This window comes from Lissotriton helveticus, chromosome 1_1 (assembly GCF_964261635.1).
Source record: "Lissotriton helveticus chromosome 1_1, aLisHel1.1, whole genome shotgun sequence".
Taxonomy (NCBI): domain Eukaryota; kingdom Metazoa; phylum Chordata; class Amphibia; order Caudata; family Salamandridae; genus Lissotriton; species Lissotriton helveticus.
In genome coordinates this window covers 843663604-843689196 of record NC_136057.1, presented here as the reverse complement: position 1 = coordinate 843689196, position 25593 = coordinate 843663604, and the positions used below count along the sequence as shown (strand labels likewise).

The following is a 25593-nucleotide window of genomic DNA, read 5'->3' as shown; positions in this document are numbered from 1 at the left end:
TCAGAATGGCCTTACCATACTTAGTGAGCTACCATGCTGTGAATATGCAAATAGACTTTATATTCTTACTGTACACTGTCTTCATGCACAGCACACATACCCCAAAGTATTCAACACACTGTATTCATACAGGTGGAAATGAAGCCCCCCAATCAGGAAAATAAAACAGATTTCACGAGGGTAAGTTAATAGGCTCATTTCTCAAGGGCGTGGATAAAAACACCTGTGCCCTTCCTTTGAATTTGAGCTACTACTCTCAGTATCTGCATTCCTTGTTTCAGAGGACCATTAGCTTCCCACCCACATTAGTGAGGTATGCTTCACTGTACTCCCTGAGCAACAGAGTCTTGTGTTTTGCTACTAAGCGCCAACAAATGTAGAGCGCACTCAGTGGGATCACAGCTTAAAGTGCAGATTGAGGGAAAAACCTGGGGCAAACCAGAAAAAGTAGAAAAGAATGGCATGCCTTCCTTTGCTATGCAAGGACTTTATCAATCATTACACACCTCTCAAATCAAGCTGTTAACCAGGCGAATCTCTGACATTCTACTGCTGAAACCCTCGAGAAAGTCTTGTGCTGTATAGTCAAGTGCAATGAATGCAAGGAAATGGACAACCACAGAGGCATCATTTATATGGAGGATGTCAGATTTCACGTTATTAGCCATGTTGCTCCTTCCTAAGGGGTACAGGAAAAGTTATGTGACCCTTACAATTATGCCAGTTGCCATTAGTGTCTCTATATCCTTGTTAAGCGAGGCATTGGGCTGTCTCCACGATGGGAGAGGGCACACGTTCAGTGTACCTCTTGGCCAACAGAGGTGGGTGCTCAATTAGTTTCTGGATGTTAGGGAGGATGTCATGTCTTAAATGAAGATATTAAAGAAAAATATTGTTATGCAGGTCATATTCGACCTGAATATCTGCTAAAGTACACAACACAGTTGCATCCATCACATCTTCCAAGCACAGTGCGGTGGGGGTGTATACAGTGTTGCACACTGCTCTCTTTACACTAAGCAGCCTCAGGGAAGTGTAGTAAAATAATGAGCACTTCCCTCGTCCCAATTCACCTAGCATTAAGCATGTTTGCCAGAGCAAAGGCTCAAGACTCACTGCTCAGTTTGTGCACATTTTAACTGGTTTTTTTAACAATGTCAAAAAAGTTGAAAGCACTGCACCAGCCAAAAGATGAATGTTGCTCAGTTCTTGCTGCCTTGTTTATGTGAAAGCACCAGCAGGACACGTGTGGGGAATAAACACATAGCACATACATAGGAGGCACCGAAACAGAGAAACGATCAAGTACTTATGCCTATCTGAATTTACACCTGTTAGCACATTAAAGTAACACCCATTGGCTTTGTGTTTAGTGCTTTTGAGGGCTATACGTTTTTCTATTTCTGTCTCCAGTCTACAAGAGACTGGTGCATTAAATTTAGTATTTTGAAGGGACTTTGAGTGGGTGAGAGATTTGTTTGTGAGAAGGGAAGGTGCAATTTTTTCATAGGTTTTTGCCTGAGTCGAAGGATTTGAGGAGGAGTATGTGAACGTATTTGTCTTTTCACACTGGAGTGATATCTCCCAGGAAAATCTGTTCGCCAGAAGATGTGTGTTGATCAGAGCTATAATCAAGGAAGGCATCACTAGACTATGTTTTGCTGCCATGTGAGTGGTGTAAGTTGTTCATTCATTGGATCATGGAGTTGTATCGAGTTTTTTTCGGTTGATCAGTTTGCATTTATGGAACTTCTTGTGGTTAAAGGGAGCCACCATTTTTTCTGCCATCTAGAAGTGGAGGATGTTGTATCCTAGTGGTAAGATAGTGGCATGGAGAAGGGGCAGAACAAGGTTTCCATGAGTGGAAGGAATAGTGTCAAGGTCACATTCTTGAAAGAGGGCAGATATGCAAGTTGCATTAGAGCGAGCAGACCTAGAGTTCAGAGGCAACGTCATGTGTTATTTAGGAGATGTGTCAGGATTTAGAGGTGGTGATTCCACTGGGGTTACTTGAGTAGATTAATGTTTGGTTATATTTAGTGTGACTACCTTTAGAGATAGTTGGGTGTGTGGTGGGATCTATAATCATGCGGTGCTGGTGAGAGAACAGAATCATTTGCTTTTAAGACAGCCTTGATACTAGACAAAGTGGAGGAAATACTAATGTTGCTTTGATATTCACGCTCACTGCTAGGTGAAGTGGGTGGAGAACAGCAATCATTAATGCATTAACAAACTTCCTGCTGGGCAGGAAGTGGAGTATATGAAACAGGAGTAGCCCATTGTCCCCAGAGAACCAGGGTCAAACTTATATACACAACAATGTCCAAAAGGGTATCATTTAAAAAAAAAAAATCACTGTATCAATTGTGCAATACTTAAAGAAATGTATTGTTATATGTAATAAATCAATAAACAGAGATACGACCGGAAAGCATTAAGACTACATCTTTGTATTTATTATATAACCGTAGGCATATCCAATACAAACTGAAAGTTAAGTGCTCAATGTGCCAGGGGAACACAGGAATTCTGTGGTGAACAGTTTGCTGGACAAACTAAGCTGGCTGTCGTTACTGTTTGCTTCCATTAATATCCCTCACCCGAGTGGCTGTACCGAGCACACACTCACACACATTGTTTGTCCAGTGCTGATATATTTTTAAATACAATGCAAGAGGTCTGCTCGTTTTTTTATTCAGTAGGGCTCCATATCCCTGCTTTTTTATGTATTTCACTGTGGTACAATATGATGTTGTTTATTTCCAAAGTGTTCTGCTTTGAAGGTCACGAACATAACCTTGAACGGGCTTACCATGAAGTTTTTGAAGAGAAGCTTTGTAAAGAGTTTGTGTCGTCTGAGAAGGCAGTGGAAATGTTCGCACATTTGGATGCCTTTGCCGTGAACGACGACATTCAGCGAGAAACGTCTTCCTCAGACAAGAAGACGCCGAGCATGTTCTGCACGTCTCTACCAAGGTAACAAAACTGAAATACTGTACCTTCCGCAGAATGAGTCAAATGTATGTGGTGAATTATGGCAAAGGTCTCCTGCCCTGTTCAGTAGCCATTGGCGTCAGTAACCTTAAATAACACAGTCCTGAACATTATGCTGAACTTTGGCAGCAGACTTGAACCCTTGCCCAGTTCACCTCCCTTTGCCCATTTCCTTAAGTTGTTGCATGTCCATCCTGGCTGGTGTCCAAGCGCTCAGCGTCTGTGTCCTCTGTGGGATATTCAATATTGCAGTTCACTCTCCATGCGTGGAACCTCAACCAAGCATCAACGGGGTCCCAGAAACTCCGTTTCCAGGCTATGCTGCTTCACGAGACACTCTGTGGGCAGGGGGATCATTTATATCTATACTGCTACTCTTAGAGGGCATTTTATAATTCTGAGTGAACCCCGACAACCCTATCTAACTGAGGCCCTTCTTTCCCTACAAGAGGAAAGGTAAGTGGCATAAGGGCACTGACACGCCCCCTTCTCCGGCTCTGATTGGGCACAGCACAATCCCTGTAGAGGCCTCACCTGCCCTTTCGGACAGCTGAGTGCTATAAAGTTGCCACACACATACAGATTTGTAAAGATGCTGCTTTCAATGAGGACAGGCACTCAGTTTAGGTAAATTGCGGTGTTTATTTAAACTATATATGTGGCACACAGAGCGACGAGCGTGCTGCCTGTGCACCGCTCCGGCACCTGACTGATCGCGCTGCCCGGCGCGCAATGCAAAATGGCCGCGTCTCACGCTACGTCGTGACGTAGCGTGAAACGCTAGAACAGCAACTCTACATATCTTCCCCTTTTACTCAAAAGAAGTAGCTTAGTCTATGGCAGCTTCAACGTCCATCACTCATGTCAAAGTCCCGGAACCTGGAGGGTCTCACCACCAAACGTCCACCTCTAGTGCACCTTACCGGAGTGGATGTAGCCTCCTTCTCCTCCTTGGTCGGGGACTCTGCCTCTTTACCTTTACTGTCCACTGGTTCTCTCTCTCCTCGTCTTGCCAAGCTTGCGCCGGGGCTTTCTCCACCATCTTGTTCCAACCCTGGTTCCATGCTTTCCAACTCTCCTTCATGACTGCTGCTTTCATTCTCGGATGTGCTCTGATCTGTCCCTTCATCTTCTCGCCTCTCCGGGGGCCATTGCACTATCTGGTTGCTTCGAGCCATGCGATCCTGTGACCACACATTCCCGTCACTCAACCTTGCTGCTCTGCCAAATACCTCTTTGACTTGGAGCGGTCTGCTGTATTTACTGTCCCCCTTACGTTGGAGAGTAGCCAGTTTGACTCTCACCCATTCTCCTTCCTCCAACTGCGTGTCCTTTACATTCTTCCTCTAGTTGTAGTGTTCCGAATATATTTTCTGGGCTCTTTCTAGATTGGCTTGCACCACAGCCGGAGACCACTTGCTGGTCACCGTCTTGTCCTTCCACGCCAAATTGTCCTTCGTGAATGGGTCTCTACCTCTTAGGATTTGGAAAGGACTGTACCCTGTTCCTGTGGGGGTGATTCGATACGCCCATATCATATGTAACATTTCTTTTTCCCAGTCTTTCCCCATCATGATGGCTGCTTGGACGGAGCCCATTAGAACTCTGTTTAACCGTTCGACTTGTCCATTACCTGCCGGATGGTATATGGACGTGTGTTTGGAGCGGATACCATTTCTTTCCATGTATTTTAGCCATTTGTCTGACGTGAATTGTGGGCCATTGTCACTTAACACACATTTGGGGATGCCTTCTCGGAGGAAGATGTTAGTGAGGAACTTCTGTATGGTGTCCGTGTCCATTTCTTCATTTACATGTACCTCGGGCCACTTTGAGTATTTGTCCACCAGGACACAAATGTATTTCGGAGTCCCTTGACTGTCCAGGATGGGCCCTAAAATGTCGATGAAGAGCTCTTCCCATGGATTCCTCGGTGTGTCGAATTTTCCTATGGACGACCTCAATGGAGTCAAAGTCTTATCAGCTTGTTGGCATTGGTTACATTCCCTTACGTGTCGTTCGGTTTGTGTGTCCATGCCTGGCCACCAGTAACCCTGTTTGGCTCTCAGTTTGGTTTTCCCAATTCCTAAATGGCCTTCGTGTAGTATGGGTAGTAGTCTGGGGACGAGTCTTTCCGGGGGTACCACTTTGTCCCCTCTGTACATAAAGATTCCCTTGTCGCCAAGTGAGAGCTCCTCTCTCACTTCAAAGTACTTCCTCATCTCTCCATTGAGATGTCTCTTTTCTGGCCATCCACCGGTGTTGTATCCTTTCACCTCTTGGATATTCTTGTCTTCTTGGTACGCCTCCTTCCATTCATGGTTGCTTATTACTTTCTCCGGGTCCTCCGTCAGTGCCACCATTTCGTCCCCTTCTTCCATCTCCTCTTCCGCTGAGTCCATGGCTGCTGCCCTGCTCAAGTAGTCAGCCACTTTATTTCTGCTGCCGGGGATGTACTCCACATCATAACGGTACTCCAGTAGTTTAAGGGTCATTTTTGCTATTGTCGGGGTGGCACTCGCATGCCCACTGGACGTGAGGACCCGCACCAATGGCTTGTGGTCTGTTCTCAGCTTGAATCTGGTGCCCCATAGGAACTGGCGAAATCTTCCAAAGGCCCAAACCACCGCCAACATCTCTTTTTCGATGACACTGAACTTCTTCTCAGTGTCCGTCAGGGTCTTGGACGCGAAACTGAGTGTTTCCACCACTCCACCTCCTCTGTCTTGCATAAGGACCGCGCCGAGTCCTTTGTCGCTGGCGTCAGTTGTTACCACCGTCCGCCCCTGTGGATCGTACCCTCGGAGGGGTATGGCATGGGTCACCTCTTCCTTGATGCTTTCAAACTCTCTCTGGGTTTCTTCTGTCCATGCAAACGCCGTCTTTTCTCTTGTGAGCATCCGCATGTGATGGGTTTTTGAAGCGAAATGCTGTATGAATTTGCTATAGTACTCGGCCATGCCCAGGAATGACCTGACCTCTGCCTTGCTGGCTGGTGGTGGGGCCTCACAGATTGCTCTTACATTTTCCTTCTTCGGTGTGATCCCTCGTTCACCTATTTCGTGGCCTAGGTAGGTGACGGATGCCATGCCCAGGTGGCATTTCTCCCACTCTGCAGTCAGTCCCTTGTCTTCCAGTACCTTTAGTACCTTGTTTAACTTGGCGTCGTGGTGGGGCGCGCTAGAGGGCTCCAGGCAAGATGGCCGCGCTTATGTGAGGCTCCGCCGGACCGAGCAAATATCCTTAATTTATCCTGCACATCCTGCCTCTGCCACACGCCAACTTTGTTGCAGTGTGAGCTTGCTGTCACGCGGAGTTGATAGACGCTGTTTTGGAGGTCGGAGTCCCCTGCTGTGGCGCATACTGGTGCTGGGCTTCTCTGCCGGTCTCGGCCACGTGGTGTCGGGAGCCGAACGGTAGCGGCCTACGACTGCTCGCTGCTCCCGGAGTCTGGCGGCTGTGGAGCGTTCCTGCGGCGTATGGCACGGTGACTGGGAGTAGCAGAGGCGAGAGGAGGCGATCCTAGCAGCAAGCGGAGGAGCGCTGGCCCGTCGCGGCAAGGGACAGCTGACACCGGTTCCTGCGCCCGCCTTTGCTGGTAGCGGTGAGTGGGGCAGCGGCCTGGGAAAGCACGGGGCTGTGGAGGCGGCGCTGGGCCGTACTGGGCTGCGCTGTGCGAACTGCGGCCGGCGGGGGTGGGGTGCGGACCGGGGGAGCCGGTACGAGACGGCAGTGTGGCGGAGGCCCCGTGGAGTCTGGGCCATTAAAAATAACTGTGTGCAAGTGCCGTTGAGGGCCTCGATAGCTGCCTGACACCTGAGGAGAGGAATTGGGGCCTTGCGGAGTGTATGAACTGGGGCCTACCTCCGATACAGATAGTTTGCTGATGGCAATGACCATGGGACACTAAGGCTTAATTTTTTTTTTTTTTTAGTACTGGCTCTGACTGCGCCCTTTGATTTCGGAGCCTGTGATAGCCTGGTACACGAGGCTGTTACCTGTGACTAATTGCTATTGCTGGGCCCTTTTCAGATTGAATATCGCTGGGTGGGCCTAGGCGCAGTGGCATTGGTTATAGCGGACTGGTGACAACATGGGCAGACTGGAGAGGAATCAGCCCAAGATCAACTTCGAAGCTAAGAAAACAGCGATGTCCTCCTCGCAGGCTCCCTCAGACATTGATTCGGCCGGGGCATCCGGGGGTACGCCGAATTTGGAGGCTATGCTGGTGGCTATGCAGAAGACATTGCAATCCATTGAAGGCACTATGGAGGCAGTTAACCATAGGCTTGATCACATGGCCACGCAATTCGACAGACAGAATGAGCGGATGGGGGAAGTTGAACAGAGGGTATCTGCCACGGAGGATGGCCTCACCACGGTGACTAACAAGGTCTTCAGTATGGAGCGTGTATTAGCGGTTATTCAGGCCAAGAATGAGGAGTTGGAAGGGAGGTCCCGGCGCAACAACATCCGCGTCACGGGGCTGCCGGAGTCCACGAATGTGGGCAAAATGGAAGACTACACGGAGAGATTGTTGGTTGAAATATTTGGGGCAGAACAATTGTCCCGGGTGTTCATAGTAGAACGTGCACATCGCTCCTTGGTGAAGCGACCAGCGCCTGGAGCGCCGCCGCGCCCCATAATTGCCCGCATACTCAATTATAAGGACAGGGATGTGATCTTACGCCTAGCACGGGAAAAGGGCACCATAGAACATCAAGGCAACAAACTAGAATTTTTCCCGACTTCACGATGGCAGTGCAAACGGCACAGAAAGAATTTAATGCGGTGAAGCAACTTCTCCGTGCGGAAGAAATACCATATGCCATGCTATATTCGGCTCGTTTGCGGATTGGGGCACCTTCTGAAAACAAAATCTTCACTTCTCCAAAGGCGGCCATGGATTATGCTAAAAAACAAAAGAAACGGAAACGTGACTCCACTGTGGCGCAAGATAGGGAGGAAGAGCTGCACGAAGAGATAGCATGAGTCTTTTTTCTTTTCAAACCTCTAGGGGCACCTTGCTCATCTTAACTGGGGTTCTGCTATAAATTGCTGTGCCACTCTTATTTCTGGAGGTTCTGAACAACGTGACTCTTGTATTGTTGGGTGGTGGATTTCTGTACTTTTACACTCATCATTGGTGGTTATGCACAATCTCGCTGATATTGCGAGACTTAAGCGATGTTTGAGTTCATATTTTTTGTGCCTATGGCTGACTTTATAATACTACTCTCACAGGCATGGGATGTGCATATGGGAGGGATGTGTGCTAGTGACAAGATAACTGCTAGACATCACCACTGGACACAATGTTGTTATGTATTATTTGTTGTGCAGTGGCTCAGTATGGGTCAATGTTTGGAGTCAAGACTCTCAGTCTGAGCTGTAAGGGACTGCTGTGGGAGGAGACATGCTGCTAGTGTGGCAGGGATGGGCTGTTCATTCGAGGGGCTCGGTCCTCTCCCGTTTACTCAACTAACGGAAGCTGAGCGCCTCTACGCCCCCGCTTATGGGAGAACCCCACTATATGTTTAGAGTTGGGTTGGGAGTTTGGAGACTGGGGGGTTGGGGAAGGCTTTGGCAGGTTGGGGGAGCTGAAGTGGGTGGGGGAAGGGCGAGGGATGTTCTGGGATACCAGGTTTGGGTCATTTGTTCGGCTGGCGTAGGCGGGAAGTCGGGAGGTCTGGAAGGTGGACTTGGAGTCTGCTGGTTGGAGTACGGCTTTAACTATCAGATGCTGCCTGCAGACGGTTATTTGGTCTGTTGCCTTGTACTTCGCAGCTGGTACGTGGGGGTGCGCTTGCTTTCGATGCTTTAGGATTTCATGAAGGGTGGACCCTATGGATGAGGGGGGCAAGATCACTTGGATCACATGGAATGTAAGGGGACTGAATCGACCGCAAAAGACGAGGCAGGTGGTGGCCTTTTTAAACAGACACGGAGTGCAGGTGGTCTTCCTTCAGGAGACACACCTTAAAGGGCGGGCGGCGGAGATGGTGGCTAGGCAATGGGCGGGTACTAGATTAGCATCGAGCTACTCCTCATATGCCCGTGGGGTAATGATTCTAATTAAAAAAATGTACCATTTGTTTCACTGCACGAGGATGTTGACAAAGAAGGTAGATATATTATTTTACATGGGAAATTGTGTGGTACGCTGGTCACGATGATCAATGTATATGGTCCAAATATTGATGACCCTAAATTCTATGTCAATCTATGTTTGGTGTCGGAGGTCATGCCCTCAGATGGATTCAGAGCTATTTAGCAGGGAGATGCTCCAGGGTCAAAACAGGATCATTCTCTTCAGAGGTGATCGGGAATGATAAAGGTGTTCCCCAGGGCTCAATTTTGAGCCCTACCTTATTCAACATTTATTTGTCACCCCTGGCTAGGATAATCAGGGACTTCGGCTTTGATACAATATCCTATGCCGATGATACCCAGATTTTGATCACCCTGGACTCAAACCCCTCAGACGCCAAAATGAGATTCGGTAAATGCATGTCTGCGATAAAGGAATGGATGACCAATAACTATCTAATGTTGAATGCAGGCAAAACCGAAATAATGCTTTTCGGTGCAGCCAATAAAATCTGGTCGGAGGAATGGTGGCCACAAGAATTGGGCCGATGCCCAACCCCGAAAAGCACAGTCCGGAATCTCGGCGTCACCTTAGATGACAAATTGACCATGGCCCCTCATATAAATAAAGTGGTCCACATTAGTATTGGCATTATGAGAAGCCTAAGAAAGATCTTTAAATGGCTACCTATAGTATATCGGAAGCCTCTGATTCAAGGCCTTATCATAAGCCGTTTGGATTACGGCAATGCACTATTTGCCGACATAAACGAAAACGCACTGAACAAGTTGCAAACGCTCCAGAATTCTGCTGCAAGATTGACCTTGTACCTTCCTCCGCGCACCCCCTCAGCTCCATGTTTGAACCAACTACATTGGCTCCCAATTAGGAAGCGCATTAAGTTTAAGATATGCTGCTTAGTGCACAAGTCAATCAACGGACTAGGGCCCAAATACCTGAAGAACAAATTGCATGGATACTGTCCAGATAGAACCTTACGTTCGGCCAACAAACACCTCCTAAAAATCCCTAAGGTTCGGACAGTGAGAAACGGGGACAGAAGTTTCTCTAAGATAGGCCCGGTCACATGGAATTCCCTACCACTGTCTCTAAGATCAAACACCAATCACAAAGCATTCCGTAAAAACCTCAAGACATTGCTGTTTTAATCTGGAGCCTGGCTCCTACTCGTCCTGTCTCTCTTTCTGCTTTCTGTCAGCGCTATGAGACCGAATGGTGATTTATGCGCTTTACAAGAATAAATACATACATACATACATACATGGAACAAGGTGTATGCTTTGCCACCCTCAGCTATAATATGTGGTGGGGATCTGAATGTGACATTAGATACAGCATTGGATAGAAAGGATGATCGGCCCTATACGCACAGAAAAGCAGCTGAAGCGGTGAGCGATGGTATGACTGGGCTTGGATTGGTGGATGTGTGGCGATTGGGGCATCCGGGAGTGAGAGAAGGTACTTGTTACACGTCGGCACATGACACATGGTCGCGGCTGGACTATTGGTTGGTAACACGGGATGTTAGCAGCTGGGTGATGAAAGTGTGCCATTTGCCTCGAACACTGTCGGATCACGCTCCTGTGTTTATGGAGGTGTGGTTGCCATCGCATGCACCTGCTCCCTTCGCATGGCATCTACCAACTGGTAGTTTTAAGGGACCAGGTGATGCGGGAGGAGCTGAGGACAGCTATTGAGGAATATTTTGACAGGAATGTTGGATCTGTTGATAACATGGGAACGGTATGGGAAGCCTTTAAGGTGACGGTACGTGGAGCGTGTATAGGAATGCAGGCGGGAGTGCTCAAATCGCTGAGGGATTCCATGGACAAGCTGGAGCATGAGTTGTTGTGCCTCGAGCGACAACATGAGCAGCGGCCGGCTGACTCTCTACTGGCTAACATCCGAATGAAAGTCACCGAGTATAATGACCTAGCAGAGCAAGAGGTTAAGTTTTTGTCCAAACGTACCAGGGCACGGTATTATGGTGAGGGAGGGCGTCCGGGTCGCGGATTGGCGGACAGAATTAAGGAGCCATGGGCTAGACACTGTGGCGTACAGGAGATTAGAGATGGAGATGCCACCGTGACGAGTGCGGCGGGTGTACTGGATTGCTTTGCGCAATATTATGAGCAGATGTATGGATATAGGGAGACGGCAGGGGAGGATGCGATAGCGCATTATCTGGAAGACATTGCATTGGTCTGGCTTTCGAAGGGGCAACAAGATTTCTTAATGCAACACATTACGGAAGAGGAGTTTCGGGACGCCATTGCAGCTCTGCCAAATGGTAAGGCCGCTGGCACTGATGGCTTACCATCTGAATTTTATAAGGAGTATGTCGATTTGCTACTGCCTCATTTGGCGATGGTCCTGGAGGAGGCCTTAGAGCAGGGGCAATTACCAGCAACGATGAGGGAGGCATTACTGGTGGCTCTGCCGAAGCCTGGCAAGCCACTGAATCAATGCGAGTCATATCGGCCGCTGTCCTTGATGAACACGGACGTTAAGATTATTGCCAAGGTACTGGCGACACGACTGTGTCTTGTATTGCCGGATATGGTGCTGCCGGACCAGTCCGGTTTCGTTCCCCTTCGCTCCACGACACATAATTTGAGGGCGTTGTTTTCTGTTTTACATCTTCTTAAACCGGAACTTGCTGCGGTGGCGGTACTCCTAGACGCTGCGAAAGCGTTTGACTCCATTGCCTGGCGATATATAATCACAGTGCTGCATCGCATGGGAGTACTGTTCTTCTTTACATCCATAATCACTTTACTATACACAAAACCGATTGCGCGGGTGCGGGTCAACGGCCATGTGTCGGCACCATTTGCTGTGCAGAGGGGAACCAGGCAGGGTTGTCCCCTCTCGCCCTTGCTATTTGCTATACTATTGGAACCTCTGGCATGCATCTTGAGGCAGAGGTACGCAGACACGGCGTTACGTTTCCCTCTCAGGTCTCTGGCGCTATCTTTGTACGCCGATGATATGGTTCTGTACGTGAGGGAGCCTGCCCAAAATTTGGAGGGCATACTTCGGGAATTTATTAGGTTTGGGCGCTTTTCAGGCTTATCCATAAATTGGGATAAATCCATATTGTTGCCTCTTACGGATGCCACGCAGCCGTTCCCATTGGAATTTCCGTAGGCATGGGCAACGGAGCCTGTTCGTTACCTGGGGATCTGGGTGCACAGGGACTCCCAAGAGATAATTAGAGCTAACTATGGAGTGGCTATTTCAAAATTGGAAGATCAGGTAGCACGCTGGATTCGTCTGCCGCTCACGTTTGCTGATCGGGTCTCTCTGATCAAAATGGTGGTCCTTCCTAAATTTTTGTACTATTTTGTTAATGTGCCAATTACCCTGACGTCTCATTTTTTTGCACAGCTTCAATCATTGTTAATTACGTTAACCTGGGCAGGGAAGAAGCCACGTGTGAAGTGGGACATACTAACTAAACCTTATGAGTTGGGAGGCTTTGCCGTGACGGACATGCGACTATATTATCTATGCGCTCAGGCTCACTTTGCTGTTTACTGGCTTTCGGCACCACCATATACACCGCACGTAGCGCTTGAGGCGAGTGCAGTTACTCCGCTTCCCCTAAAGGCGATGATCATGAATCCTCATTCGGTGTTTGACAGGGGGGAGGTGGACACGGTACAGTGTACGGCTAAGGCTTGGGGGGACCTAGGCAAGCGGTCGAATAGACTGCCGCTATACGCCTCGGGTATGCCATTGCTGTATCATGCAGATATCTCAGTTTCGAGTGAAATGGGAGCTTCACAGTTGTTGCAGGATGCCGGGATACGTACCATGGGTGATGTCTTTCCGAGTGCTCGGTTTCTTCCGCTGCAGAACTTATTGGAACAAGTGTCTAATACAACCATGGCTACGTTCATTTATGTCAGGCTGCGAGCTGCGATATGCGCTCTATATCCTACTTTCCCGGATGAGCCGCCTGTGTTTGGTGCCTTACAGTTGCTATATACAACGACCAATCGGGTGAAATTGATCTTGCGCTTGTACCGGGCATCACAGAGGATGAGGGAGGAGGCGGTGTGGTTGCTAAAGCAAGATGGGATGCGTGTTTACCTGATCCATTGACTGATGATGAATGGTCTGAGTGCTGTTCTGCGACTGGTGGTTTTGCAGCTAATGGAAATTTTCGTCTCATCCACTATAAGTTCTTGCATCAATGGTATTACACGCCTGCACAATTGGTTAAGTATGGTCTCCGTGAATCATCTGCTTGTGTACGGTGCGGAATGGAGGGCGCCAACTTTGTCCATTTGGCATGGGGGTGTGTCCGTGTGCATGCGTTCTGGGTGGCTGTAATGGCGGCACTATCTGAAATGACGTCTATTGCACTTGCTACTGACCTGCGCTTATGTTTGCTGGGTATGGCCTCTGGAGTACCTGCCGGAATGAGATGACTGGTAGTGTTGGCACTGCAGATTGCTAAGAGAAGAGTGGCTATTTGTTGGAGTGGAAGACGAGCACCGGATGTCAAGGCATGGTTGCAGGACATGGCATATTGCCGAGATCAGCTGACTTGTTATTACGAAGAACTGCCTACCACCTCATGCCCGCGTGATGTTTGGGGCCCTTACACCGAATATATGTTGTCTAAGCTTGATGATGATTGATGAGTAATACGCTGTATGGATCCGGTGACCGGAAAGGCTTCTGGTCGGTTTTGCCTGACCGGGTGTCCGCTGTCGAGTTGTGATTCTGGTACAGATGTTCGTCCCCTCATCATGCGTGCATCCCTTAAATGATTGGCGTTTGTCAACTCCTTTGCCCCACCTTCTGATGCCTGTGGTACGTCCTCCTTCATTGGTGTACCCCTTAGCAGTGCGCGTAGTTTGCCCAATGCTTTAACCGATGCTGTGATAAATCCTGTAGGCCTTGTATGACTTCTGTCTATTTGTTTTATTTCTTTTTTGCATTATTGAACGATGACCTGATTGGATCACTGGGTTGTTGGGGTGGGGGGATGTTGAAGTACTTCGTTGTCTTTATTTATGCCTAAAAATAAGACTGATTGTAACCTATATGATGGTAATGCAGGTTTAAAATTTCTCGTGTTGACTTGCTGTAGCTCCATGCCGTTGGTATCCACCACTAAATCTGCCAAGTTGATTGATGTATGGACTTGGAATTGCTTTGCGGCCGGCCCTTGCAGCGGGTTGTAGGCCAAATGCTGTGTTCTGGTAATAAGGTACAATAAAGGTCTTTAAAAAAAAAAAAATTGGTGTCGTAGTCCCGTTGGTCAGCTCCCATGACCAGAATGTCGTCTTGGAAGTATTGGACCCCATCCAAATCCTTGAAGAGACGATGCATCAGCTTTTGGAAGACTGCCGCTGCCAACGCTAGCCCGAAGGGGATGTATGACGTTACAACGCATACTTTTACAACGCCTACCTTTACATCGCAAGTTTTACAACGCATACCATTACAACGCATAATGCTTTTGGGCGCTGGATAGTGAATAGTTTAATTTACTATTCCAACTCCAGTCCCCGTGGATAGTAGGGAAGGTGTTGGATAGTACATTAAACCTATTCCCTATCCTAGAGCGCCCCCCAGCGCTATGCGGTGTAATGGTTTGCGTTGTAAAAGTTGCGTTGTAATGGTAGTTCGATGTAAAAGTTTCGTTGTAAAGGCTGTTTCCCGCCCGAAGGGCATCCTGCAGAATTGGTAACACCCGAACGGGGTGATGAACGATGTCAACCTCCTGCTTTCTGGATGTAGCGCTATCTGATGATACGCCGACGTCAAGTCGATGGTCGAGTACCATTTTTTTCCTTTGGTCTTCGCTAGCATTTCCTCTATGCGGGGAAGCGGGAACTTTTCCACTACGATGTTTTTGTTAAGTTCGCGCAGGTCCACGCACAGCCGGACCTTGCCGTTTGGTTTCATCACCACCACCAAGGGGGCAAGCCACTCCGCACATGTGATGGGTTCGATTATGCCATTTCTTTCCAAATCGTGCAGCTCTTGCTGTACCGCCTCCCTCACTGCTATTGGTACATTCCTCACCTTATGTGACACTGGCGTGGCATCCATCTTGAGGATAATCTTGTGCGAAAACTTTTCCAATTTTCCCACTCTTCCCCCGAATACCTTGGGGAAGTCTCTTTTCCACTTCTCCATGTCTGGCCATGGTTCAGGTTCCATCAAAAGCACCTGTACTGCGCCGCCGGGGTCCAGCTTGATGCCCAGGTCTCCTTGGTCCATCCAGCCCAATACCGATGGGCCTTTCTCCGTCACATAAAGTTTGCAATCCGCACTGCGTCCTCTGAATTTGAACGTTAAGAGTCGAAATCCTGCTATGGGGATGCGGTTTTCCAGGTACGTGACTGGTCTGATGTCCGGTGGTTCTAGATGCGGGCCTAAATGGGGCAAGAAATTTTCCGTCCACACCGCTCTTTGTACTAACGTGTACGGTGATCCTGAGTCCGCCACAATGCTAATCATCACTCCACCTATCAACATGTCCAGTACGGGTTTGTTCGATCTCCTGGCACCTACGCTCAAGACTTGTTCTTCAATGCATAGTACATCATCCTCTTCCTCTTGGCTTCTGCCTTCCCCTTCTTCCTGGTCACCGTCGACAAATTTCACCGTGTTGCGGGCCATTTTTCTCCGGCAAACTTTCTCGCAATGTCCCATAACTCCGCAGAACATGCACTTAGCTCGGAAGGCCGGGCACCTTTTGTCATTCGCCTCATGTGCCCAACTGCCACACCGGTAACACGAGGACCTACTTCCTCTGGTCTGCTTTCCTGGTGGTCCTGGCTTTCCTTGCCATTTGTTGGGTCCTCTGTGGGTTGACCCCGTGTGCCTGTTCCCGCTCTTTTGCTTTTCATCCTCTATTCTGTTGATCATAGGCTTTGCCGCCATTTCTCTTTTCGCCGCATATGCGCATCTCCGCGCTAATTCTGCCTTCTTCACCATCGCAATCGCCTCCTTCAACGTGGTGTCCCCACTGGACCACAGCTTGTCCTGTACTGATTTCATTGTCGTATGCATCACTATTTGGTCTTTAATGAAATCATCATGGAGTCCGCCAAATTGACACGTGGACGCCAACTTCCTGAGGGCCGCAACATACTCATCGATCGATTCAACCTGCTCCTGCTTACGCTGTTGGAAATTGTATCGGTCTATCGATACGCAAACCGCCGGTCGGTAGTGTTCATCAAGCTCTTCCAGGGCGTGCGCATACACATCGTCGTCACTTGCTTGTCTCTGATTGGGTACCAGGTTCTTGAACACCCTGATTCCCTCCGGGCCCAAGTTGTGTAGCAAGATTCTTCTTTTCCGGACACTCGTGAAGGCTTCCTCGTTTTCATCCTCCAGGACTTCAATATAATTTGTGATGTATTCCTTCCAGTCCTCCCACTTCATTAGGGGCTCTCCTGGTTTTGGCAGGAAGGGAATCGGCGCGGTCGCCGAGGACGATTGAGCGCACATGGTTTCCCGCCTTTGCGGCGTGCCACTCTGGGATTTGGGGCTGCCTGGCGCGCTGTTTTCCTCCCCTTTGCCTGGTAGGGGCTGGGTGTCTCCTTGTTCACCACTGTCCGTGACCCCTGGATCCGCCAGTGCTACTTTCCGGTCGGGTACCCCTACAGGACTGGATTCCTGTGCCACCCTGCTGTCCTTCTAACGCTTTGGCGGGTTTAATAGGTGTACCTCATGCCTTTTGCAGCTATCAATGCTTGTTGTATGCAGGGTGCCGCTGCTTCTGCCACGCTCTGTGTGCTTCCTCTCTCTCCGGTGTGCTGTCCGATGACTGAGTCTCTCTGTCCTCAGGAGGTGGTAGGGGTTGGCCAGGGACCGTGTAACTTCTTTGCTTCCCCTGCTCCACGTGGGTCCTCGTCTCAAACTCGTTTTTTCCTTTGTTCCTTTCTTTTTTTTCCTACTCCCTCGTCGCCACTTTAAAGATGCTGCTTTCAATGAGGACAGGCACTCAGTTTAGGTAAATTGCGGTGTTTATTTAAACTATATATGTGGCACACAGAGCGCCGAGCGTGCTGCCTGTGCACCGCTCCGGCACCCGACTGATCGCGCTGCCCGGCGCGCAATGCAAAATGGCCGCGTCTCACGCTACGTCGTGACGTAGCGTGAAATGCTAGAACAGCAACTCTACAAGATACTGTTTTTATTCTTCATGTCTGCAACCATACTATGTCATTCAGAGGAAAGAGTAAGACACCGAGGGCCCCATTCACGAAGGCGGAATCTCCACACCGCACGTTCTCTGCAGTGCGCCCTGCGGAGATGCCGCCACAAGGGCGGAAACTCTGCACGCGTAACTTTACTACACCTTTGTGAATCGGGCCCTGCAGGCTGTAGGAAAGTGAGGTTTTGACCATGTACCATAACAATTAAAATCCCCCCTGCTTTAAGTTAGACGGATACCTGCAAAACTACAGAGGGCTCACCCGTGGTTCTTGTTCGCCCTCTTGGAAAACCAGCACCACTTCTAGCAACACCCGCTTCGCGGGTGTCGCGTCGCTCATTGGGGAAACAGCGGCTGTTGGGAGCCTTTCCTAGCTCACAGCCCCGGCGTGCAAAAACCGGCGGAGGAATCTCCATCTCCAAGTCGGCGGCAGTGACCGGTGCTGTAGCAGGGACTCGCTCTACCAGGAGTCCCTGCCTGCACAGCACACCTGGCCCGCGCTGACTCGGTGCCCCGCCCACAGGACGCTCTGCAGGGAGTGAAAAGCTCTGCCCTGCCCTTCTGCAAACGGGATACCTGCAAAACTACAGAGGGCTCACCCGTGGTTCTTGTTCGCCCTCTTGGAAAACCAGCACCACTTCTAGCAACACCCGCTTCGCGGGTGTCGCGTCGCTCATTGGGGAAACAGCGGCTGTTGGGAGCCTTTCCTAGCTCACAGCCCCGGCGTGCAAAAACCGGCGGAGGAATCTCCATCTCCAAGTCGGCGGCAGTGACCGGTGCTGTAGCAGGGACTCGCTCTCCCAGGAGTCCTTGCCTGCACAGCACACCTGGCCCGCGCTGACTCGGTGCCCCGCCCACAGGACGTTGTAGACCCTATTTAGTTACGCCCATCTACCGCTGCGCGGGAGCGCCGGGAGAAGCCCGGGACAAGGGCGGGACAGTCTGCGACAGTCAGCGACTGGCCGATACTGGGCTGGGCCAGGGACTTTGTCTATCTATCTATCCGTGAGTTTCCTCCTTTATTGAGTATAGTTTGTAACATTGGTTTGTCATTGGATAAGAGTTACTCCCATTGCGACATCTAAGGGTGATAATTGTGGTTATTTAGTAAAATACCTATTGAAAATGTCAAAACCGAAAACACCCCAAACTGTTAACACTCTCGACAATTATCTCGTTCAAGTTGTCGCCAAGATAAATAATGAGAGAAGATCTTCTCTCGGCTTAAGTTTATCCCCCCAAATATCAGTACTTGAAACCGTGCCTCCTGACACACCTGATGATAACACTAATAGTAAGGCACTCCAGCAGCCATCCCAGGAGAATAACTCCTTAACACAGCTAGTAGCGGTCCTAGCTGAGGTAGAAGCTGTAGTAATGCCAGATGAAGAAATTACACTACTAGAAGATGAGCCCCCAGCACCTGTTCCAGCCCCCAGAGGTATTAAGGGGGGAGATAAAAATTTGCCAAAGAGGGATGGGCTTCGTTCAGGCAAAAAACGCCTTGACAATTCCCCAGGTAAAAAGAGTAGAGAGGATGAAAGGGAAATTACTGAAGGGAAGGTAACGTTGGATGCAGACCAATTCAAGAGGCGTGTAAGCGCCCTAGAAGTTAAAATTAAGAACATAACTAAACCCCTCCTGACCAAAATTGACTATTTAACCGAAGAGGTGATTAGACTGGGAGAGCTCCTGGATAAAGCAACTCAGGAAAAGGAAAATCCCCCTAGACAGGAGATCCTAAGAGTTGAGATGAAAGAAACCCAGACACCCTACAGGTTAGAACCTCTGGTTAATATCCCCCTTATTTCCACACTGGATAATGCTCTTGGAGGGGGGGATCTGGGAGGACAGGGTGTAAGTGGGACTTCTGAAGGGCTGGGGAGAGGGGATAGAACTGAAGAGCGTAATACAGAAAAGGGCTCAGTAGAATTGATCGTCGAGGCCTCGCCCTTAGTATTGGTCCTTGCCAATGTCCCTCATCTGGAATCTGGGCATATAGAAAATTCATCCTCTCTGATAAATAAATCTCTGCACTGGCTCTCGCGAAATATGGCCTTTTCCCCGGGGGGTATGGACCAACTGGCCCAAGAGGTGGTAAAGGCTAGAAGAGTAGAGTGGATCGGGGGAAGTAACAAGAAATTCAGAGGGGACTGTGTGGTATTACATTTTTCCGACCCTGAGGTGTTGCCAAACGTTTTGGCTAATATATATCCTCCACAGCGTAGATCAACAGAGATAGTCCCCCTAACTTTGGACTTTTTTTATGCAAGGCGAGGTAATAAGCTAAATCCCTCTGTGCTGAGAACAAAATGGAACACGGTGGTACAGAGAGGAAAGCCTTCTGCCGCCCAAAGTAGCTGGGGGTTGCCCTTGGAGAATAGATTCTCAGCCCTATCAGGCTTAAACGAGTGTGATTGACTGCATGAGAGAGAGAGAGTGACGGGAATGTTCGCATAGCCGACACTCGTTCTGGAGAGGGTGCTATTGCAGAAGGGAGTAATCACTCTCGGGGTAAGATGGAGCATGGTTTAGCTGGGCACTTAGACTCTGTTGCTAGATGTTCCAATGATCGTAGGGTGTGTAGCCCTCCACTTAAATTACACCATCTTAGTAGTAGCCAAAATTTGTTGCTACCAAAAGAGACGGTTGGCTTAGTTGAAGAGGGCCTCCAACTTTTATCATGGAACTTGGCAGGAATTTTGAGTAAATTAGAATCCCCAGAATGGGGGGAGTTTATCCAGCTCCATGACATAATTATGTTACAGGAAACCTGGGCAGTCCTACCTGTCCATCGGCAAGGGTTTCTAAACTTTTTTATTCCTGCAAAAAAGAACCCCAAGGGGCGTCCATCAGGGGGCTAATCATATGGGTAAGACAATCTCTACAATGTACTGTAAGAGCAATGCCCGTGAATAATTGTGATATATTATCAGTTGTGATTACTTGGAGAGATGGCTCCGAGTTGGCCCTTTTTAACATTTATGCCAGGGGAGTCCCTGGGGGTAGAGGTTCAGATGTGGTAACTGCACTAGATAACAACATGGAAGCCCTGCCTCAGCATATTACAATCATGGTAGGGGGTGATGTGAATACTACATTCGAACCCTTGGGTCCTGAAGATAGTGCACTCTCCCAAGATGAGGATGCCAAATGGGGAATACCGCAGCTTGATTTACCCCCGATAAAGAAGTGGTCTGAGGCAGCCGTCCAATTGAAGAGTATGTGCTTAGCCAGGGGGTTGAGGGCTGCGAATGGTCGCACCCTCTCAGACCTACATGGTGCTCCCACTTTTGACAACCTCAGGGCAAGTAGCAGGATTGATTACATCCTTGTAGATGTTAGAGTCTGGCACAGAGTTAGGGACATGAGGGTCACCCCTAGAGTGGAGAGTGACCATAATCCGTTGAGTCTGCTGTTCCAACTAAATCATGGGGTGACAGTGCCAGGTTTGGGAATGGGGCTCCTGCCCCTGGATATAATCTCCACTAATAATCTACGGCATATAAAGTGGGCTGCACTGTTAGATAGGCCCGAAAAACTGCAAGATCTAAAAGTAGTGGTGGCAAATGAAGTGAGTGGTTTGCAGGACCGATACTATGACACCGATTTTTACAAACTAATTGAAGAGGCACATCCCAAATTCTTTTTAAAGATTCAGGGGTTCTTTTTAAAGGAAGTTAAGCAGAAAAAGGGTGTGCTTCCTTCGAAAATGGCAGGATGGTATGATCATGCCTGCAGAAGGGCGAGACAAAATCTAAGCGCGGTACTGAGAAGTAAAAATAGAGGAGAAGTCCTGAAGGCTAGGGACGAGTATAGAAAAGCCCAGATTAGGGCAAAACGATCGTGGGATGAAAGCCAGTGGCAGGAACTAAAGAATGCTTGTGCAGCCAAACAACAAAAAGAATTCTGGGCAACTATAAAATGGGATAGGGGTGGAGTAGCTGAATGCCCAAAAAACCATGTGGCAAAGGAATGCTGGATTGATTATTTCAAGCCCCAATATTCCTGCACAAGGCCCATTATCAACCTACCCCGTCCTTAGTCTTCTACAAAGAGGAAGTATTTACAAAAAATGATGTAAGTATAGCACTAGATGGAGTGACAAGAGGGAGGGCACCAGGTATCGACGGCATACCGGCCGACGTATTTTTATCGGACCGGGAGAATTGGTGCCTGTACTTCGCCTGGCTTGCAAACTCCATAGCACAAGGAGCAGTAATACCCGCCTCGTGGAAAGGCGCAGAGATAATACCAGTCTTTAAAAAAGGAGATAAGGCCTTACCATCAAATGATAGATCCATCAGCCTTATCGACTCGGCGCAAAAATTGATGGGTAGAATGATTCAAAATAAAATTCAAGACTGGACAGATGAAAATGGAGTCCTCTCGCCATATCAAGCAGGATTTCGCCCCATAACCAGCTCCATTGACCAGGTGTTCCATTTTTTAACCTTGTATTGGAAAAATGTCACCCTAGCAGATGGCCCATTGTATGCTGTTTTTGTAGACCTAAAACAGGCTTTTGACTTAGTTCCGCGGCAAAAATTATGGAATGTGCTAGGAGAACTTGGGATTAGCCCTGAACTATTGTCATTACTAGTGCGTATGCATGAGGGCAACTACGCCAAAATCAGATGGGGGATTCAGGGCGAAGTCACTGACTCTTTTCCCGTAGAGCGCGGGGTGAGACAGGGATGTGTCCTGGCCCCCACCTTATTTTCCCTTTATATTAATGGTGTAGTGGACCATCTTAGGAAATCACCAACCGATGCACCCATTCTGGATGGGGTGCGGGTCCCGGTACTCATGTTCGCGGATGACACTCTGCTGATATCGCAAACGCCTAGTGGGTTACAAAAGACAATAAATGCCTTTGGGGACTTTTGTAGGTCTCGGGGCTTGGAATTAAATACTGCTAAAACCAAGTTCATGAACATGAACCCTGCAAAGACGTTTAAGGGGGTAATGTATTTTAATGGGGCTGTTTTAGAAGAGGTGGATGCCTTCACATACTTGGGCATAAATTTGCAGGGGAATATGCAGTGGAAATCGCACATTGCTCTTGCGGCTTTAAAGTTCCACCAGCTGTCGGGGGCCATAGCTTTGAAGCATAAATCTTCATTGACAAAACCTATCCAACCAGTTATGGAGATTTATAGCATGAAAGTTCTTGGTGCATGTCTTTATGGAGCAGAACTATGGGGGTTTGCTAATATTAATGGGTTGACAGTGGGAGAGAATAAATTTTTACATAGGCTGATAGGCGTCCCGCAGAGTACCCCATCTATTCCTCTCCTCTATGATCTAGGGAGGAAAAAGATTGAGGACCAGGCTTGGCTGCGCCCACTATTATTCTGGAGGCGCATAAAGACTACGCCTGAACTGGCCCACTACGCTGCCGCACTTATGGATATTGTCAACTCTGATCGGTTCCATAAAATCACGTGGTTAAAAGAAATCAGGAATCTATTAAATAAGCTCCATCTTGATCATTTATGGACTATTACTGACCCTGCAGCTTTTCCTTCCAAGGATTTGTTAAAGAAAATGTACTGGGACATGATTCACAGTTCGGTTTTGTCATCCAACCAATCTTCGGTGCTAACTTCCCAGTTTTTGGAACATAAACTAGTCCCAACCTTTGAACATTATTGGGACTTGATTACAAAACCAATGGACAGAAAGCTGTATTTTCAGTTCAGGGTGGGTTGCTTACCGCTTAATGTATTTACATTAAAATGGTCCCCTGGCAATGTCAACACCTGTGCACGCTGCAAGGATCTTGTTGAGGACATTCCACACTTTCTGTTCGCCTGCCCCCTTTATGCGGCTCCAAGGCAAAGATGGCTAAAGCCTGCATGTAGAAATTTAGGGACTAGATTACATCAAGAAGCGCTTAGAATTTTAAGAACAAATTGCTCCCCTTGTCTTGCCATTGCACTAGCCAAATACTTGGGCTGGGCATGGATTATACGTACCCGCACTTTATCTGATGAATTGACTCAAAACTAGTAGAATGTTTTTTAGATGATTTTTTATCTACTTGACGTACCATGTTTCTATTTTTAAACGGTTGTATATTTGAAATATGTTTTCGACAGTATTCTATGTTTAATATGTATTTTAATTGTTGTAATGTAGAATAGTATTTATTATGTATAGAGTAGGGTGAAAATGCTTTTATGACAATACTGTCGAATAAAGCTTTGAAACTTGTTAGACGGATATTGCAAGCCAACTTGTGGTTCCATAGCCTATTTCAGCCTTAGACCTTGTTCTTGTATACAGCCATTGAATTGAGACTGATTTGCATATAGCTGTGTCTAAACTGGGGTGGCGAAGTGAGCTAAAGAATGATGATGGATTCAATCCAGATCTGTGACTGGGGATGAGTGTCTGAAAAGTTTCAGCGTTCCGTCCATCTTCTCCTTTTGTTTGCTTTATAGCCATTGAACTCCCTAGTGACTTGCAGTATCCTTATATTGTACAGCGGGGGGATACTTTATCCAAAAATGTAGTCTCCATTTTACAGTGTTCTCAGTTTTATATCAATATTGTATATTTACATAAAATATATACATCAGCAAGTTGTATTCCCTTGAATAAAAAACCTGTCAAATGTTATGCCCTACACTTTTCTTTAGGACACTAAAATTCGAGTGCGAGCAGAGCCAGGGTCACGTCGGCTTCTGAGCCGGCCTCGTGGCCTCAGTCTTTGTAATCGTGTACTGGGCCTGGGAAAGAGGGTGGCGATTATTGTTAATGAGCTGTGACTCGGCATTCACGTCCTGTTTCTTGCTGCCCATCCGGTCTGCGATGGTGCCAGCTCTCGGAGGTTTTGGCAGCATGCATCATTTGAAATCAGTGATACAGATACGGTAATAATGCGCAGCGATAACTTAACTTTCCAAAGATAAAACGCTCAACCGTTCTATTTTAGGTCGCAGTCTGTGGTCTCAGACTCAGCCATCCTGCTGTTGAGCGGAGAGCGCGGCTGCGGCAAATCAACCCTGGTGGCACACTGGGCGAAGTCATTCAAGCTGAGGCACCCGGACATCAGCGTCATTTCCTATTATGTTGGCAGCAGCAGTGGAGCCGGTGATGACGTCATGTCTTTTATGAAGCATTGCATCACGGAACTCCGGTGTCAGCACTTTGGTAAATCCTTTTCAACTTCCTTCTCCTTTTTAAATCTTCATGGCATAACACATGTGCAGAATGACTACCGTTAATGAGAATCCCAGAATGTCTCTATGTCATCCTATTGTCGACATGAGGGCACAAGAACTAAAAAAAAAACGCGGGAGGACTAATTGGCATAAGCTGTGTACGTCGTCATGTAGAATGGCATTACAGGAAGTGATGTCACATACTTATCGCTTTTCTAACCTTTGAGGGAATGGGCCAATTTTACAGTCACATCTGAGATGCAGTTTTCGCTGTATAGAATATACATGTGTAATGCTTTCAAAAGTCTGTACTCATAGCTAAATCACCACACATGTATATGTAAATGTTGTTGGCACTGGCAATACACGAACCAAGATTTAAAGAAAAATGCATTTATAAAAAAATGAATCATTTGCATGTTATGAAATCATGAATGCAAATTAAGAAATGAGGAGAGTGCTTAAGAAGGTGTGCACCAACAAGATTATCATTCATATTTTACACTTATAGCGGTGTTATCAGGAATGACATAATAAGTCAAATATAGTTATTTGTGACAGATTAAAAAAATGTAACGTGCAAAAAGGCGTGTGATCATATTTTCTTTTATCAGGGGGCAGAAGACTGAAAGACCACTTTGCAAAAACATCCAATAAGCAGAATCACTCACACATGGAAATGTGAAAACAACATTTTTAATTTAAATTTCACCTTTACTAAATCACTCGTATGCATTCCGCATATAAAGGGAGAATTACACTTAGAAATGACTCAAAGTGAAAAACATTTTTAAACAAGCGTCAGTGCTTGGTGATAACAGTGGAAAACCAGGGGAGCACCCTCCTAAGTATTTCTCCTAGATATAGAGTATGACGCCTGGGAATCACCCCTGGAAGCTACAGTTCAAGAGAAGGCCACAGCACCCATTAGTTGGACCTGGGACCAGCTTGATTTGGTGGGCAGCCTGATTCTTCAGATCACAACAGATGCCTCGAAGCCTCCCCCAGCCTCCAGCTAAGGGAGACGTGAATTCGCTCTCTTAGCTTAGTGGGGGGACTCTGTCCACCATGTCCAACTCGCTCTTGTGCTTTAAGAAATACTATTCCTGACAGTCGAG

At 47.8% G+C, this 25593-nt stretch overlaps 1 protein-coding gene across 1 annotated transcript in view; it reads left to right on the top strand.

Annotated features, from left to right (window-relative positions):
- The window catches only part of LOC144817928 (putative tetratricopeptide repeat protein 41), a 391161-nt gene that overhangs the window by 74680 nt on the left and 290888 nt on the right, over positions 1–25593 (top strand). The window contains exons 2-3 of the mRNA XM_078674882.1: positions 2787–2979; positions 24247–24464. Coding sequence (XP_078531008.1) covers positions 2787–2979; positions 24247–24464 — 411 coding nt within the window. The remainder of the gene's footprint in view (positions 1–2786; positions 2980–24246; positions 24465–25593) is intronic.